At 55.8% G+C, this 17,956-nt stretch overlaps 2 protein-coding genes across 2 annotated transcripts; one reads left to right on the forward strand and one right to left on the reverse strand.

Annotated features, from left to right (window-relative positions):
- Nucleotides 1-1,659: 1,659 nt before the first annotated feature.
- ARPC1B (actin related protein 2/3 complex subunit 1B) lies at nucleotides 1,660-8,582 on the forward strand. The gene is made up of 10 exons (XM_058815977.1): nucleotides 1,660-1,966; nucleotides 4,357-4,430; nucleotides 5,068-5,172; nucleotides 5,680-5,902; nucleotides 6,193-6,300; nucleotides 6,581-6,787; nucleotides 7,307-7,382; nucleotides 7,474-7,670; nucleotides 8,075-8,165; nucleotides 8,286-8,582. Exons 2-10 carry the CDS (start codon nucleotides 4,367-4,369, stop codon nucleotides 8,322-8,324), a joined length of 1,110 nt encoding a protein of 369 aa, XP_058671960.1. The 5' UTR covers nucleotides 1,660-1,966; nucleotides 4,357-4,366; the 3' UTR covers nucleotides 8,325-8,582.
- Nucleotides 8,583-10,397: 1,815 nt separating this feature from the next.
- PDAP1 (PDGFA associated protein 1) lies at nucleotides 10,398-17,894 on the reverse strand. Its single transcript, XM_058816160.1, has 6 exons — nucleotides 17,763-17,894; nucleotides 14,689-14,780; nucleotides 12,770-12,877; nucleotides 12,320-12,441; nucleotides 11,330-11,481; nucleotides 10,398-10,738 (listed from the first exon to the last, which is right to left on the reverse strand). The coding sequence occupies exons 1-6, from the start codon at nucleotides 17,770-17,772 to the stop codon at nucleotides 10,680-10,682; spliced, it is 543 nt and encodes a 180-aa protein (XP_058672143.1). The 5' UTR covers nucleotides 17,773-17,894; the 3' UTR covers nucleotides 10,398-10,679.
- Nucleotides 17,895-17,956: the final 62 nt, after the last annotated feature.

The following is a 17,956-nucleotide window of genomic DNA, read 5'->3' on the forward strand; positions in this document are numbered from 1 at the left end:
TTCTTTGTTTTGATGCTTATTGATTAAAAAAGGGATGTTAAGGAAATTGGGAGAGAGAGTGGGGAAAACCCTGCACTGACATTTTATGGCCTTAAAGTAGGAGAAGTTCATCTTAACTGAAAGGTTCTGAAGTTGACAGACCTGGAGTTCTGATATCTGCATGTGAAGATTCACGTGAGCTGCTTCCAGAGGAATTCTTCCCTTGAGGTCACAATTTTGGAGGATGAATGATTTTATCATACTGCTCTTCATTCTGTCTGCCTTGCATTTAATCCATAACAACAGCAAATTAACCTGAATGTCTTTTGTGTTGTCTGCTCAGTGGGTGACATTTTTCCAAAGGGAAGCGAACAGAATTATTTGTAGTTGTCTTGGGGGTTGGTCCCAAGCCTGCTCCCAGGTCAGTGCCTGGGGACAGGATGGAAAGCTCTGTCTGGGAGGTGAGACAAAAATCTGATGAGCCTTGTCTGGAGAAGACAAATTAAAAGTAAGTCTTGTGGTAGGTTTGTGGAACTTCATGGAATCACCATCCCTGGAGGTGTTCAAGGAACAACTGGATGTGACACTCAGTGCTCTGGGCTGGTTGGCAAGGTGGGGATTGGTCACAGGTTGGACTTGATGAACTTGGAGGTTTTTTCCACCCTCAGTGGTTCTGAGATTCTGTGTCCTGTTAGAGCTGAGCTCTCAACCCCTAAAATCCTGTGTTTATAACAACTGGTGAGCAAGGGAAGCTGCAGCAGAGGTGTCAGTGTGGTGTGGCTTCTGTGCAGATCTCTGTCCCCAGGTATCTGTTTCAGTTCAGCTCTGAGCCTCAGGAGCTCATGGAAGCATTTGCACACAGCTTTATTCACAGGGTGTATTCCTCCTCCTGTTGTTGCTGCCTTGCTGTGCTCTGAGGGGATTAGCTAGCTCATGGCATTGCTTTACAAAGCTGAAAATTGTCATTTCTGCTGAAAATGCAGAAGTGTCTTAAAAAAACCCCAATGACTAAATTTACCACTTCCTCTGGAATCAGAGTTGCTTCACACCCTGCTCGTTTCTCAGCTCTGTTACTGTGGAAGTTCAGCTGTGAGTGGCAGCCGCTGTTCTCCATCACAGACCTGGATCCTTCTCTGGTTTCCTTGTGTCTCCCACCTTCTCCCCGGCAGTCAGGCTTGCCTTTACAATTTCCTCTCCCTTCTAAACGTAAAATAATCAGTGTTTCATTTCTTGCAGTCAGGGGATCTGGGGGGTAGCAGAGAGGGAAGGGGGTGAGTGAGTGCATCCCTATGCCCAGAAGGGAAGGCATGAGTGCATCCAGGCAGGAATGGGATAAAAATGAGCTGCTCTGAAGCAGGAGGTGACAAGAGCAGAGGGCTGGCTGTCTGCTGCGTGGGGACACGGGCATGGTGAGCACAGCCAGCCTGGCTCTGGGTCCCAGCGGGCTCTGTGGGATGCAGGAACCAGCAGCAGCTGCTGCTGAGGGCGGCCGGATCTGGCTCCGCGGGCTCCCGCGGCTCTCCCCGGCCGTGGGAGGCGATGCCGGCGGGCGGGTCGCTCCGGGCATGGCTGTTCCCTGGTGGGCACCGGCACCGGGGAGTTCCCATCCCTCTGAAAACTCATCGGGGCCGGGGGTGAGCAACACCCAGATCCCGGCGGGGATCCTTCCCTTCTGTTCTGGCTCTGTCCTCCCTGGAGCACCCAGGGCGCGCTGCCCACGTCCAGCGAGGGCCGGGAGCGTCCCGGGCCCGGGGCCCCTCCACGTGCGGCGGTGCCGGAGCTCTGCGGCCGCAGGCACGGGGCAGGGCGCCCCAGAGGCGCTCGGCTCCCCCAACGCCCACGTAAGGAAGTGGTTGCATTTCTCGGAGAGGAAAAGGGAAGTCGGTCGGGGCAGGCACAGCTCCCGCCGCTCGCTCCGGGCTCCGTTCGTGTCGACTGCCCAGAGTCCATGAACGAGCCCCGCCGTACAGGAACCGAGCCCAGCAAGGTAAGGAGGGCTCTGTGCTCGCCCGGAGCCGGGGCTGTCCCTGGGACAGCGGCTGTCACCGCTCCTGGCGCCCACACCCCGCTCCTGGGCTCGGGGGGTCCCCCCGGGCCGGGGTCAGGGGGGTGCAGGCAGCCCCTTGCCCCCTGCGAGCATCGCTGTCGCTGCGGTTTGGATATTTGGGGTTTTTTTCCAGCTTTGTCAGCAAGGTTCAGGGTTTTTTCTCTTGCCGGCGGTCTGACAGCTCTGGGGGGATGGAAAGAGTCCTCCTGTGAGGTCCCCTCGGGGTTAATGCCGGCAGGGACAGGGCTGCCACAATCTGTCCTCCCCTCCTCGGGAATCAGCTGCTCCCCGCTTCGCCCGGTGCGAGGAAGAGGAGGCTCAGAGCCGCCTTCCTCTGCCCTGGGACGGGGCTGTCCCCTCAGGGCCAGGCTGGCTCATGGGGTCCTGTTGCAGTGTGATGAAATTAGGGTACCCCCCCAGCAGCACTGGGCTCTGGGTGTCCCCAGCGTGGCCGGCAGGAACAGGGGCTGACACCTTCAGCTGCCGCAGGGAGCACAGGGGCTCTGGGAGTCGCTGTTGGGGTCCTGGTGGGGCAGGGGTCCCCCCACAGTGTCCGGGGAGAGTTTCGGGGGGTCCCAGCTTCCAGCAGGATCCTCACTGGGTGCAAACCCTGCTCCCGCCACCCCGCCAGGCTCGTAAAACCCAAACTCCATCTCCTCGGGTGCGCGGCTTCCTCCGGGACTGGGAGGAGCCCCCGGCCCCGGGCTCTGCCAAGGTTTGGTTATCTCCTCCGAGGATGTTTCCGAACTGCTTGGGCTGGCTGGGGAGATAACGGAGCTGTTCCAGCTCCCAGTCCCGCCCTGTCTGGCCTTCGGAAAATTCCCATTTTCCTCCCTCAAGAGCCTCTGGTTTGTTGGGGTGCGGTGGGGGATGTAAGCACGGCTCCTGTGCTGCTCTTCCCAGCTGGGAAGGGGCCGCCGAGCCCCGGGGGTCACTCTGGGCAGGGCAGGACTGGCCAGGGGGGCACCAGGAGCGGGGACTGGCTCGGAAGGGGCCGAGGGGAAATAAAAGGGCTCTGAAGGGGCCGAGGGGAAATTAAAACTCCACCCGCGGCCGGGAGCGGCCCGGCCCTCGCAGCCCTCGCTCCTTCCCGTGGCTGGCAAAGGTTTCCGTCCCTGGCCCGGCGGCTGAGCTCGTCCCTTCGCGATGGCACTCGGCAAGGGAGCAGCAGGGACCCCAGCGAGGAGGGTTAGTGCCTCTGAGCTCCCAAACCACCCGGAAAAAGTAAAAGTATTGCTGTTTTCCTAGCGTCAAAGCCAGAACGCTCCTCGGTGTGTCCTCCCTCCCATCCCTCCTCCCAGGAGCCCTTTCAGCCGGGTGCCCATTTCAGCCAAATCCCTTTTTCACACATTTTTCCTCTCCTGATCTCTTGCAATGCCCCTGTCGCTGATGGTTTTGTCCATCCTGCTCCATCCTCAGGGCTCGAGGCAGAGTCCTGTGGTGGCAGCAGCAGCTTTGTTCCCCCTTGGGCCACCCTGTGCTGCACTCCAGGGGATCAGTGGGGCTGGGTAGGGAACTGCCTCCTCATCCATGTCCATGTCCTGTGTGACAGCCGGGCTGTCCTGCATCAGCTCTGGAATTTCTCCACATGCAGAAGGCAGCTGATGGAGCTCCTCAGATTTTCTTTTCCCCAGCTCAGGGATGGAGCTTTGCTAAGAGGGACTTTTTTCCTTCCCCTGTAACGTTTTTGCTGCCAAAGAAAACGGGACGTGCTCGGGGAGTTCCCAAAATAGCCGAGAGCAGGCTGTGAGTAATTGCCGTCGCCAGCCACACCCTGGCGAGGTGTTTCCCTGCCTCCCTGGGCGGGAAGGTCAAGGGGCTGTGATGCTGCTTGGAGCCCTTCCTGCTCCCGTGGCACCTGGGGGGGCCTTTGGCACAAACTCCCCATCCCATGGCAGCTGGGGAGCAGCAGGACTGGTGGGAGCCCAGCCCGGAGCAGGGATCAGTCCTGATGGGATGGAAATGCCTCCGTGGGGCTTTGGCCCTTCCTAAATGAGAGGTGTGGAAAGAGGGAGTGGATCTGGCGCTGCTGGGCTGGAGAGAGGAGGTGCTGCCCATGGTGGGACCCCAGCGTGCACATGGGGCTGCTGGCACCATTCCCTGTGTGCCGAGGCAGCTGGAGCAGGGTGACAGCGGGGTTTGGAAGTTCCTGGAAATGGACAGTTTGAGCTTGGAGATCCTCAGGAGAACCCTCTCCTTGGCTGAGAGACACGGTGGGCTGCAACACAGGGCTGATCCCAGAGGGACGGATCATTCTGTGGGGCTGGGGTCTCACCCCTGTGGCTGCAGCAGCCTGTCCTGACAGCCTGGGGCTCTGTCCCTGTCCCCAGCCCGTGAGCCATGGCCTACCACAGCTTCCTGCTGGAGCCCATCAGCTGCCATGCCTGGAACAAGGACCGCACCCGTGAGTTCGCCTGGGGCTGCCCGAGATTCCCGAGGGATCCCCGGGCACTGTCCGGGCTCAAATCCCCGGGGCAGGGCCGGGTTTGGGGGAGCAGATCCTGCCACGGGCGGGTTTGGGGGCCGGGTTTGGGGGAGCAGATCCTGCCACCGGCGGGTTTGGGGGCTGGCACAGCCCATCCCGGTGTCCCCGGTGCCCGTGCGGGACCGAGCCGGGCACGGGGGTGCCAGGGCAGCGTCCGGCCCCAGGCAGCGGCCGGGGAGGGAGGGAAGGCGGGAGCGGAGCCGGTGATTCACGGGCGATGGCATTTCCCGAGCGCGGCCCGGGGGATGAGGGAGAACAAAAAGCGCTTTCTGTGCCGCGGCCGGGAGCCGGGCAGGCGGGGCGCGGTGGATGGGGCTGCTTTTGGGAGCTGTGCACCCCCAGCAGTCCCGGTCCTGCCCTGTCTCAGCCCACCAGCCCCATGGGACCGCACTGACCCTGGGCTGTGGGGTTCTCCCTTCCCATAGGGACAATGTGCAGGAGCAGGGTTAGGGGCTTGGTGGGGACATGGAGCCCAGGAAGGGGTGGGGGGGTTCTGGTTGGCCTGCAGAGCCTGTGACCCAGGGGAGGGCTTTGTCCTGGCCACTGTCACCCCCAGAGATCGCCCTGTGCCCCAACAACCACGAAGTTCACATCTACCGCAAGGACGGGGCCAAGTGGAGCAAAGTGCATGAGCTGAAGGAGCACAATGGGCAGGTGACAGGTGAGTCGTGGCTGGGAGAGGGGACAGGGGCACGGATGGTGTCCCAGAGCCGCTCCAGCCCTGCTCGTGGCACTGGCACCCAGTGGATGGGGCTTGTGCAGGGGTGGAGGAGAATGGAACAGGTTGTGTGGGTGGGATGGATGGGATGGGAGAGGTGGAGAGGGATGAGGAGGAGGGATGGATGGGAAAAATGGGATGAGATGGATTGAGATGGATGGGAAGGATTGGGGTAGGGTGGGTGGATGGATGGATATATAGGAGAGATGGTTGGATGGGATGGTGTGGGTGGCATGGGAAGGGATGGGGTGGAATGAGATGGATGGATGAGAGAGATGGGGTGGGATGGGTTGAGGTGGGAGGGATGTTCTGGGGCATAGAGGAGCTGTGGAGCAGAGACCACCCAGAACAACCCCACCTTCAGACACCCCCAGCCCTGAGTGCCACCATTGCCATTCCTGAGGCTCCCTGGGCCACCACGGGCCACCATCATCCCCCTCTCCCTTCCAGGCATCGACTGGGCCCCCGAGAGCAACCGGCTGGTGACGTGCGGGACCGACCGCAACGCCTACGTGTGGACCCTCAAGGGCAACGTCTGGAAGCCCACCCTGGTGATCCTGAGGATCAACCGCGCCGCCCGCTGCGTCAAGTGGTCCCCCAGGGAGAACAAATTCGCCGTGGGCAGCGGCTCCCGCCTCATCTCCATCTGCTACTTCGAGCAGGAGAACGACTGGTGAGGCTCTGAGGGGGTCTGTCCTGAGGGGGATGGATGGATGGATGGATGGATGGATGGATGGATGGATGGATGGATGGATGGATGGATGGATGGGGAAATAAGAAACTGGAGGAGCTGGAGGTGGAGACAGATGGGGAAATGGAGGGATGGACTCCCCATGCCCAAGCTGCTACTGCAGCTCCTGGCACATTTGGAGCCCTAAACAACACCAGGCAGTTCCCCAAAATCCCAGGGGGGCTCTGGGAATGGTGATGCTGCCCCTCTGCTGCCACCCCCTCTGCACACAGGTGGGTTTGCAAGCACATCAAGAAGCCCATCCGCTCCACGGTGCTCAGCCTGGACTGGCACCCCAACAACGTCCTCCTGGCCGCTGGCTCCTGTGACTTCAAGTGCAGGTGAGGAGAAGGGGCTGGGGGATCGGGGGGACCCATGCATCCCCAAGGATGGGTTGGGGGCAGGCTTCACCCCAGGGGCTGTTTGGGGCAGGGAATGGAGCACTGGGGAGATGCAGGGAGGTCTGGGCACCATCCCAGGGGTACAGCACCCATAGGGGGTAGGGGGACACCCTAGGAGCTCTGCCAGGGAAACTGAGTCACACAACTGAACCAAGGGGCAGGGATGAGGGTGGCACAGATCCTGCATCCAGGCACACATGCAAGGCTCTCTCCCTGCCAGGATCTTCTCAGCCTACATCAAGGAGGTGGAGGAGCGGCCCAGCCCCACGCCCTGGGGCTCCAAGATGCCCTTTGGGGAGCTGATGTTCGAGTCCAGCAGCAGCTGTGGGTGGGTGCACAGCGTGAGCTTCTCTGCCAGCGGCTCCCGCGTGGCCTGGGTCAGCCACGACAGCACCCTGTGCCTCGCTGATGCTGGCAGGAAGATGGCGTAAGCAGGGCTGGGACACGAAGGGGGACTGGGGGAGGCTGTGCTGGGGGTGGCAGCAGGGCTTGGCCCCCAAACCAACACGGGCATGGAGGTATCTGGGGTGGGTTGGGCCAAGAGCAATCCCAGTGTCCATGCATGTGTGTCTGGGTAATGGAAGGGTTCAGCCTCAGGAGCTGGCTTAGTCCTAGAATATCCCTGGAGCATCTGTGAGTGTCCCCTGAGCATCTGTACTTGGGTGGGGGAGGTAGAAGTGTTCAGCCTCAGGAGCTGGAAATAGCCCTGGGTATCCCTGAGCATCTCTGAGCATCCCTGGATCATCTCTGACCATCCCTGGGTATCCCCTGAGCATCCCTGTACATGGGTGTAGGACACAGAGGGCTCAGCCCCAGGACCTGGAACGTCCTCAGGTCACCAGGGGTGGAGGAGGTGGGGTCTCCCCTGGTGGGTTCCCCCCGTGTGATGAGCTGTGCCAGTCTCAGCGCTGAGGCTGGAGCTCAGCTCGTGTTTCACACCTCGCAGCGTTGCCTCGCTGTGCACCGAGACGCTGCCCCTGCTGGCTGTCACCTTCATCACCGAGCACAGCCTGGTGGCCGCGGTGAGTGCGGGCAGGGAGGGACACGGGCTGGGAGCCGCGGCCGGAGCCGCCCGGGGTGCTGAGCAGGGCGGGTTTGGGGTTTGCTCCCCAGGGCCACGACTGCTGCCCGATGCTGTTCACCTACGAGGAGAGCCAGGGCGCCCTGAGCTTCGGGGGGAAGCTGGACGTGCCCAAGCAGAGCTCCCAGCGCGGCCTCACCGCCCGCGAGCGCTTCCAGAACCTGGACAAGAAAGCGAGCTCGGATACGGCCAATGCCACCCTGGACACCCTGCACAAGAACAGCATCAGGTGGGGCTGGCCAGGCTTGGGGCACCTCGAGGTCGATGGTCCCTGGGTGTGCCCAGGAGCTGGGACAGCCCTGGAGCATCCTTGGATATCCCCAGAATGTCCCTGGGCATCCCAGCACGTGTGAGGGAGAGACTGAGGCTCCAGCCCGAGGAGCTGTGACAGCCCTAGGTACCCCTGAATTTCCCAGGGTATCCCCAAAGAATCCTTGGATGTGGGACGGGGAGGTACAGAGGTCTAGTCCCAAAAGCTGGGATGGTCCTGGAGCATCCCTGGGTATCCCCAAGTGTCCCTGTCTATCCCCAGTACCTTCCTGCACTGTGGGGGAGACGAGGGGGTCCAGCCCCATTCCCACCCCTAAGGGCTCAGCCCTGGGACTGATTCCTGCTCCCTCCTTGCACCCACAGCCAGATCTCAGTGCTGACTGGTGGGAAGGACAAGTGCTCCCAGTTCTGTACCACAGGGATGGACGGGGGCATGAGCATCTGGGACGTCAAGGTAAGGAATCCCCGTGGACCCCTCAGGGTTCCCCCTTTCCAGCTCCCCAGCCACCTCCAGTGTCTCTGGGAGGCCATGAGCTGCTGGACACCTCCTGTTTCATTTCCTGTTTCATTTCAGAGCCTGGAGTCGGCGCTGAAGGATCTCAAGATCAAATGAAGGAGCCACCTGGGAAGGGCATCCCAGCTTCCAGCTGCCCCTGCTGTGCCCCTGCTGTGCCCCTGCTCTCCTGCTGCCCTGTGCCACCCCCACGCCGTGCCACACTGCCACCAGTGCCTGTCCCCGCTGCCAGCCACCCCTGGTGGCTGTTTCCAGACACAAAACCTCCATTTTTCTTACTATTTTTGTTACCATCCTTCCCGATGCTGGTCATACATTGCTTGGAGAAATAGCAAATAAAGGATTTTCCTGAGTAAATCAAAATTATTTTCTTTTTTTGCACTTTCTTAGAACAAGTTCAGTGCAAACACAGGTGTGATCAATGCAGAACACAGTGCTGTGCCACATCTCACCATAGATGTCAAATCCTTTCTGCCACCAGTGCTGAGGAGGAATTGGGATTGTGGGGATAAAAGGAATGTCACTTTTCTGTTCCCTGCTTCAGCACCATTTCAAACCTGGATTGGTGTTGAGGAAAATGGAGGGCACAGGATGGAAGTGGCCAGGGAGCACAGGTTTATCATTCTCTCAGTTCCCTGGTAAAGTCCTGGCAGGTGGGCAATTCCCAAACCTGGAGCCAGCTCAGAGACCTTGGGCTGCCCAGCTAATCCTGCACCTTCCCCTGCCCTGGGATGGGAGCAGTGGCTGCAGAGGGACAATGACATTTGAGTTCTGCTCCAGCCCTCAGTCAGTGGGAGCTGTTACTTGGAGAAGATTTTTCCACCCCTTTCCATGTGTTCACAACCCTCAACCCTCTCCCCTGTGGCTCCTGCCCTGCTCCATCCCAAAACCTCCCCCTGTCCTTCCCCATCCACCTCCCTGAGCTCCAAGGGTCACCCACTGTCCCATGCCAGGCTGTCCCCACCTGACCAGCTCCTCCCTGCTGGAGCTGAGAGCACAGGCACCTCTCCTGCAGCACCTGCTCATCTCCCACAGCTCCCTGGGAGCATTTCCTACCCCAAATCTTGGCTTGGTTTGAGCTGTGCTTTGAGCCAGCAGCTCACACTGACACTCCCTGGGGCACAGTCCTGTGTCACACCCTTGTGCCCAAGTCCCTGCAGCCAGGCACAAGACCAAATCCTTTGTTTGTCACCCTTCATTTCCACAGCTGCAACTGCTCTCCCTGTGACTTCCAGAGCTCCAAGCCCTGGGGCTGGATGATGTCCAGCCTTTGGGGAGTCTGGGAAGCACTGGTGTCCCTGAACAGGCTGGCAGCAGGGCTCCCAGATCCCTGGGGCACAGCAGGCTGGAGCTGGTCCCCTCCACAGCCATCTGAGAGGAGGTGACAGTGCTGTGACATCTGAGGGGAGGTGACTGGGGACCAGGCCAGACATGGCCTGAGGGTAATTGTTTCCTCCACCGTGGTAAACAGATTGTGCAAGACATCCATCAGAATCAGCAGGAAAAGCTTTTTCCCTCAGGCTGTGTGTGCTCAGGAGCTCCTGACCCAGAGCCAAACCCCAAACATCACAACCAGCAGCCCCCCAGTGCAGCTGAGCTCTCCCAGGACCCCCCAGCTGTGCCCTTCACACACACACGAGGCCACAGCAGCTCTGATAACTTACAGTTTAATCAGCCAAATATACAAGTTCTCTTGGTGGTTTTTAAACTTGATCAAGTTTTTTTTTTTTTTTTTTTTTTTGCTTTTTGGTTTTTTTTTTTTTTCCATCTGGATCTGACACAATAAATGTTGTTTGTTTTTTCTCCTTTAAACAAAGGATGATGTGGTTAAAAACTGGCACTATCCCTAATAAGGAGGAGAAGAAGAAAATGAAGAGGAGGGAAAAGGGGAGACTGGCTGCAAGAAAGGAGGGATGAATCCAGGAAGGAACGGCACTCCAGATGTCCATGAAGTCAGGCTCCCAGCTTATACTGCAACGCCCTGCAGCAAAATTTGATGGGCTCTTTGCCAACTGGATTCCTCAGATACATTATCCTTTGGGATTTCATACCAAGTCAGTTCCCCACCCCATGCCCCACCCCCAAACGACCCCACAATCTATTTTTCTTGCAATCTAGTATTTGAAGCACCTCCCCTCCCACACAGCTCCCTCCCACCCTGCCCCCCTCCCACCGTCTATGACTTCTTGATCCTAAAAACAGCAAAAACATTCATGTTTCCAAACTGTTACAGGGAATTGCTGTCCAGCACAGCTCTGCACTGCAGAGAGCAGCTGCCCCTAACCCCAAATGGAAATCTGTGCCAGGATGAGGACAAACACATCGTCAGTGTCTCTTGGAGGTGGAGGTGAGGTCAATGCTGCAGGGTGCCCTGCGTGGCAGCGATGGAAGGCAGAGCTCCTGGCAGGACCAGGCACAGCTCCCTGGTGTTTCCTCCTCTTGCATGGCCTGTGCTTACTTGTTAAGGGATAGTGACTGCAGTCTTTTACCTGCCATGGCTGCTTCGTCTTTTGCTGGGGAGGAGAACAACAAACAGAGTTTCATCATTTCATGGTGCACATCAGGGACTGGGGGAGCTCTGGCAGCCCCAGGGATTTGAACCCTGCCAGCTGGGTAATGAAAAAATCCCACCCTTCCCATCAATTTCTCAGAGGTAAGAGGCACAGCCCCTCTTGTTGTTCCCTTCCATCCCTGGCCTCTCTCCAGGTGTCCCCAAATCACCCTGATGCCCAAATTTCTCTGTGGAAGGCACCAAGGAGCCGTGCTCAGACTGTTGGCTCACACCTCCCAGGGAAGGAGCACTGGGAACTCCCAGGGCAGTTCAGAACCCCGCATACAAACCACACAAATCACCCAGCACAAGGAGCCTGCCAAACCCCCAGACTGGAGCCAGCACTGCCTGGGAGGCAGGGGACAAGATGGATATCCAGGGCAATTCCCTTCTCTGTTTCCCTGGTTTATAAAGCAAGAACTTTATGAGAGGGAAACAGCTGAGCCTGGCTTTGCTGAGGGCAGTTGATGGCACTCAGCAACATCACACAGGCTCAGAGGAGGGATGTGTGCCTCTTGGAAAGGTAGGAGAAAATGATTAATTATTCTCTAACCTTTTCTTTCTTCTTCTTTCTTTCTGGCAGCTTCTTCCCTTTGCTTCCGAATGATGGCTAATCGGGCCAGGTCTGCCTTGGCTTGCTCTGTTTTCCCAGCTAGGTGCATTTTCATGTATCTTTCTTTTGCCTTTTGCTTCTCTATTTCCTCTCTGCCCAAAGGAAACATACCAGTCACCAGGGTATTCAGGGGAACAGTCAAGAGTGGGGCTTTCCAACCAGTAAAAAACCCAAAACTGGGGGTCCTTCACCAGTTTTCAAGCACAGGTTCTGTTTATTTGCAGGGTTTTAACAGGGGTGAGGTGAGAGATTATTTCCACCTTCTTTCCTCCACACACAAGGAGGTGAAATGATTTAGCCCCACATCACAAGAACTGTGACATGTTTTTCCCTGCCTTACCCTCAAAGGTGTCCTTCTGCTGAAGCAATCTATCCCAAATAAAAAAGATTAAACCTTCCCTTCCAAACCTTACCATTGCTAAATGAAACTAGAAGATTAAACTTTGGGTTTCAGATAATTAATCTGGCCAGATGAAAATATTTGGAATCTGGGAAACTGCTACCTGTCACTAGAGAACCTTCTGCAGCAGAATTAAAGTGGATCCAAAGTGACCTCTGGTTAATGGATTTCTGCTCTGATTTTTGGCATAAAACTGCAGGAAAGGAATGGCCTAAATCCCTTTCACAGCAGTGTGATTTCAGGGTTTCTGTTAGGTCTGATTTTTGGCATAAAACCTCAGGAAAGGAATGGCCTAAATCCCTTTCTCTCAGAGGACCAGGGCAGGCTGCCTGGCTCCAGGATAGCCCAGAGGACAGACAACTGTGAAGTTTCTAAGGAACCACATTTTGAAGCACAGTGAGCTCAGTCTGCTGTTGCTCAGTGCCTGCCTTAGGCAGCAATACACTTCTAAGGATGTCTCTGAAACACTGCCACAGAGCAGGGGAAACACCTCCCTGCACCAAACTGCAGGGTGAGCAGGGAACACTCACCTCTCTCGTCTTGAGAGCTCCTTGGGTCCGTCCAGGTCCAGCTGAGTGACTTTTTTGGTTGTCTGAATGACACGGTTGGGGTTCTCTATGTCTATCAACCCCTCCACTCCTTTGCGCTTTTGCTGTCAAGAACAAGAGGGAGCTTGAGGAGCTCTCCCACCCCAAACACACTGCAAAGCACCCCAAAAGCACAAGGCAAGCTTTTACTACAAATCATTTATGAATCAAGGCACCTTCAGCCTTTTTAAAAATCCTGTTGTCTTTGTATTTCATTTGTAAATGTTCACAAGTTCTCATTCTGAGGGCAAAATGCTGTCAAGTGAGCGTTTTTTGGTTTCTAAAAGTAGTTCTACAAAAAATGCACTCCAGGTGGCTCTGCTCAGAATGCAGAGTGTGCATCCCCCCCCAGCCCAAGTATTAGGTACATTAAGTGCCCTGAGAATGCAGTACCTGATAATCCTCATCATCTTCATCACTCTCATCCGAATCTAAAGATTTCTTCTCCTTTTTAGGGTCCCCTGTTGCTCCTTCTCCTCCTTCTTCTTGCTCCTCCTCTTCCTACAGAATCAGAGGAAATTTATGTCACTAAAAACCCCAAACCCAGCTCTTAAATGAGATTTTGGGGGGGATGAGCCAGCTCTGAGCACTGGTGCTCCTGATGTGGCCTTGTGCCACCAAGGGGGTCTGGCTGTCACAGAATGAGGGCTCCTCCTCAGCATCACCTCCAAACAACTCTGCTGTTCTCTATAACAGGAAAATGACTCAGAAAGACACCACTGGCACTTTACTTTCCCCAAATCAAAGCTCTCCAGAAGAATTTTAGCCTGGGCTCCCAGTGCACACTACCTCAGAAACTGGAAACTACATGGATGCAGCTTTGAGCTTATCCTGTGGATAAATAAAAACACCTAGAGGAGAAAATTGACAACCATCAACCTGAATATTATTATCCAAGGAATTAAAGCCTTTTTAGCACAGCTTCCACCAGTCAGAACCTGGGAATTAATTTCTGAATCATAAGAAGAACAAGCATGGGTGTGAACAGCTTGTTTTACATACCAACATCTCTCATCAAACAACCAGCAAAGTGGATGAGCAAGGAACAGTAAGAGGAATAATTTTGTTAATTGTAGGGGATTTTAAAAGCTTTCCTTAATGTATCAGTGTTAGATGTAACCATCACTATGTGATATGGATCATCACAAAAAATAAATCCTTCTCAAAGAGCAGTTCTCTGGTTTGCTGTGAAACAAGACACACATTTCAAGTGGGTCCTGCTTTTGTGTTCCACTTCCAGTATTTTTATTAACAACATGGAAGCAGAGAACACTCACACAGTTTGTGAACGACATCACACTGGTAGGAGTTGGAATTATTTTGGAAAACAGGATGAGACTCATCAGTGGTTTCAGAATTTGGAAATATGGCATGAAACCAAGAAGGTGGGATCAGAAACCAACCAAGAGGAGTTACAGTTTGGAAGAAGAAATCCAACATGAAGCTGGAATATGTGGCTAAGCAGTAAACCAAACAATCATCTCGAGTTGCAGCTGGGCAAAACATTAAAAAGGACTCAACACTATGGCTCAGAACTGCTTGAGAGTCATCTCAGAGGTATTCACCAGGATTTCCTACATGGGGTGTAATTATCCTCCTGTGGTCAGTGCTGTGAGGCCTCAGCTGGAATTGTGTATTTGGGCTGAGGCAGCACTTCCAGAAAGTCACAGAAAACATCAGAGTGTCACCAGAGCTGTGATAACTTGGGATTAAAGAGAGCAAGAGCCCCAAAATGCAGCCAAGGGTTTTATGACAGCAGTCGGGTCGTGGTGGAAGTGGGGGGAACTGTTACAGTCCAATGCTGGGGCACAGAAATACACCCACACAGAAAACTTATCTCTCCTACAAAGCAGAGGCAAATATGAAAATCATGTGTTCAGGAAGAAGTAAAAGGAGTTTGGTCCATAAATCTATGATAGAAAGAGGGCAAAGAGTAATTTCAATATACAGTAACATGTCAAGATGTGGCTCTTGTTCTCCAAAGCCAAACTGCAGAACATGGATAAAAAATGAGCTGACACTGGAGACTGAAATGATAAAATATGGGGAAAAAAGACCTCCAGAGCTGCTGTGTAATCAGCTCCCTGTCCTTCAACCTTCCAGTGCTGCCCTGGGTGCTCTCCCAGGCCTCAGAACCAGACTGGGTGATACCCTGGAGCCTCCCCAGCTGGAGATGTTTGGGATCCATGCTGTGATCCCTGCTGGAATGATCTGCAGCACTTGGCTAAGCTGCCATTGCTCCTGAGCAGTGAAAACCAGGCTGGAAAAGGCAGGAATTGGGACAGAAAGCACACAAAGGAGCAAACACATACCCTTGCCTTTTGCTTTTCTGCTTGGAGCTGGGCATCAATCTCCTCGGGACTCGTGTACTGCCTTGCTCGGCCTTTGTGGCCTCCTTTTCTACCTGCACAGAACAATAAAAATAACAAATGGTTTAGTGCTAACTTCCAGAAAGGTCTGCTCCTCCTGCAGCACTCTCTGGACTTTAGGTGTGGACAGGACAAACCAAAATAACTCCTCTGATAGACCCTACACAAAACCCCCCAGTGAACTTGGTGAAATGCTCCAAGATTTTTAGGTGAGACACAGAGAATTGGGATTATTGACATCACCCTTCCCTGCCTGTGCCTCTCCAATTCCCTTCCCAGGCTGGAAGGGGATGCTCAGTCCCACAGCAGATCCCAGTTTCCTGCACAGGAGGAATCACAGTGTGTTCCTGTGGTTACAACCAACATTCCAACAAGCTTGGCTGCTTAACCACTCCCACTGTGCCAGGAAAAAATAGGAAGCTAATTGGACAAAAGCTTTGGGAATTACAATGGGAGCTGAAGGAGTCCTAAAAGGAGCCTCCAGTTTCATTGCTTTATTAGGAAAAATAAAAACAAGCTCTAGGAACCCAGAAGGGGAGTCACTGTGGCTGGCACTGCCCCAAGTTCCAGATTCTGTTATTAATGAACTGCTGAAGCCATTAATGCTCCCCTCAAGCCAATGCTCTGCTTATTCCAGCCCAAAGAATTGGGAAGCAAGTTGGACAGAGCCAACCCACAGCCCTGAGTGAGGGAGAGAGACTGGCACAAAGCAAACAGCTCTGGCAGGGCAGCTCTGCCACTGCAGCAGGCCTGGAGTGCCATGGGAGGAGCAGGGAACTCTGGATCTGCCTCATCCTCCCCATTTCACCTGCCAAGGACAATGGGAACCTTACAGGGATGGGAAGGGATGAGGGATCATCCATCCCTCCCTCCCTGGCACTGTGTGGGATCCATGGGAGAGCTGCTCTCTGTTGGACTGGGAGCCTCAGAGATCCAATATTTCCTGACCAATTTTCCTGGCTCAGCACAGACAAACTCTCACAATGCCTTAGTTCTGTCCCCAAATCTCACTGTGAAGCTTTACAGAAATTCCTAAGATACTTTCCCAAAAGACAGGGAAGTGCAGAGACCAAATTCCAGTCCCTGGGGAAGCTCATGGGCTCTCCAACCCTAAGCACAGGCAAAGCTTTGGTGCAGGCAGACAGGAGTTTGTCTGTCTGTCTGCTCCCAGCCATCCCACAGGGGAGCTCTGGCACCTCTGGAAGGAGATCAGCCCTGGGAATGCTCCTGGGGAGACAGGACCTCCCTGCCCAGCTCCTGACATCACCCCGAGGGAACAGCAGCGACATCTGGGACACAGCAACCCCAAAGAGCCAAACTGTGCTCCCAGCCTGGCCAGGGCTCCTCACCCAGCTCTGCCAGAACCCCACACTGGGCTCAGCACCAAGGAACACAAACTGCTCACAACTGCAAATAAACACTGCTGATAAGGGGGAGAAGCAACTAAAGAGAAATTATTTTATGCTAAAAGCCTAAAAAGAAGCAAATGGAAGAATGAAGCCCACAAGAGCTCAGCACAGTGCAGGGATGGGGCTCTGCTCCCACAGGGAGATCAGACCTCACATCAGACACGGGGAGCTGGTCCAACACCACTGAGCAGCTCTGTGCCTCAGTTTCCCCATCTGAAAACAGGGATAATGCTTCTTCTCCACCTCTGTGAAGCACTTTTAAAGCAGAGCAGAATCACCTGCAGATTTCACCTGCAGCAAAGCCCAGTGGTGCCTGGGCAGGCCCACATTCAAACACATTTGTCTTCAGCTTTAAACAGCCTAATTAAGGAATTTAAATGGAAGACAGTGGAATAATACTGATGGAATCTCTTATTCTTAAAATCAAAGTATTAGGGGGGGGAAATGGGAAATTAATTTTAAAAAATCCTGTAAAATTTATTAGTAGCTTCTTTATATCCCTCCATTTTATATTAAACAGTGAGTGCCAAAATCCACTCTTCTGCCAATCCAACAACTCCCACTGACTTGGGGGAAAATGACCAAAGCCCCTCTTCTTCCTAAAAGCAAAAGGTTTGAATCAAACACTGAAATCTGTACAATGAACTGAAGAGCAGGAAATCCTGAGTTACAGGCATTTAAATAAGAAAAATGGGGTTATAACCCGCCATGGTTCTTTGCCTTCACAATAACCACGTGAAAGCTTCAGCCTCATCTCCTATCACTGTGCAAATGGACCCAAAACGAAGTGGCTCAATAAAATCTAAACAAGAATCAGTTTGGTGCTAAAGGCTAGGAAGTGCTGATGAAACAAAGCAGAGCAAGCTGCAGGAGGAGGAGGAGGAGGAGGAACGATGCGGGCTGGCTTTAACGCGTGTGCCCGGCTTCGCGAGAGCCAATTCTGCGGATGGTGCACGGGGAGAAGGTTCTGGGTGGATCCAGCCCGGCCGTGCCCCATCCCCGCTCCTGAATCACACCGGGAGCAGCAGCAGCAGCAAGTCCGTGCCCGCTCCGCACACCCAACCCGCGGCAGCATCAAAGAGCCGCCTTTGGAGCCCCGAGCCCCGGCCGGGCTGGCCGCCAGCCCCCGGTGCCCCCGGTGGGGCGGCTCCCCCTCCCCGTGAGCCCCACGCCCCGAGCCGGGGGAGTTCCCGTCCCAGCACACGGAGCGGGCCCGGGGCCGCGGGCACCCCCAGGCGCTGCCGCCGCCGCCGCGGCGCTTTGGGGGGCTCGGGCCGGGCCCGGCGCCGTGAGGGGCGGGGGAACGCGGCGAGGCAGCCCCGGAGCCCCCGAGAACGGGGAAAGGGAGCACGAGACTTTCTCCAGAGCGCAAACAGAGCCGCGTTTGGGGCCCGGTGAGGGGGAAAGGGACCCCCGCAGGCTCCGCCAAGGCCGGGAGAGCGGAGCCGCCGCGGCACCTCCACAGCCGGGGGCGAACACGAGCCCTGCCCGCGCCGGGGCCGGGGCGGCGCACACACACGGCCCTCAGCCCCCTCCTCTCCCGTGTCCCGTGTTCCCCCCGCCGCCGCTCCCCGCGGGGCACGCCCGGCCCGGCCCGGCCCCCACCACCTTTCGGCATCGCGGCGATGGCGGCGCGGCCCCCCCGGCCCGAGCGGCGCCGGAACCGGAACCGCCCCCAGCGGAGGCCCCCGCGCTGGGCTGCCCGAGCGCCGCCGCTGCGCTGCCCTCAGCGCCGCCCTCCCGGTGCTCCCGCCGGGGCAGCACAGCGCGGTCGGTTCCCCCCGGCGGCTCTCGGCTCTCTC

The sequence above is a fragment of the Ammospiza caudacuta genome, chromosome 17 (genome assembly GCF_027887145.1).
Source record: "Ammospiza caudacuta isolate bAmmCau1 chromosome 17, bAmmCau1.pri, whole genome shotgun sequence".
NCBI classification, from domain to species: domain Eukaryota; kingdom Metazoa; phylum Chordata; class Aves; order Passeriformes; family Passerellidae; genus Ammospiza; species Ammospiza caudacuta.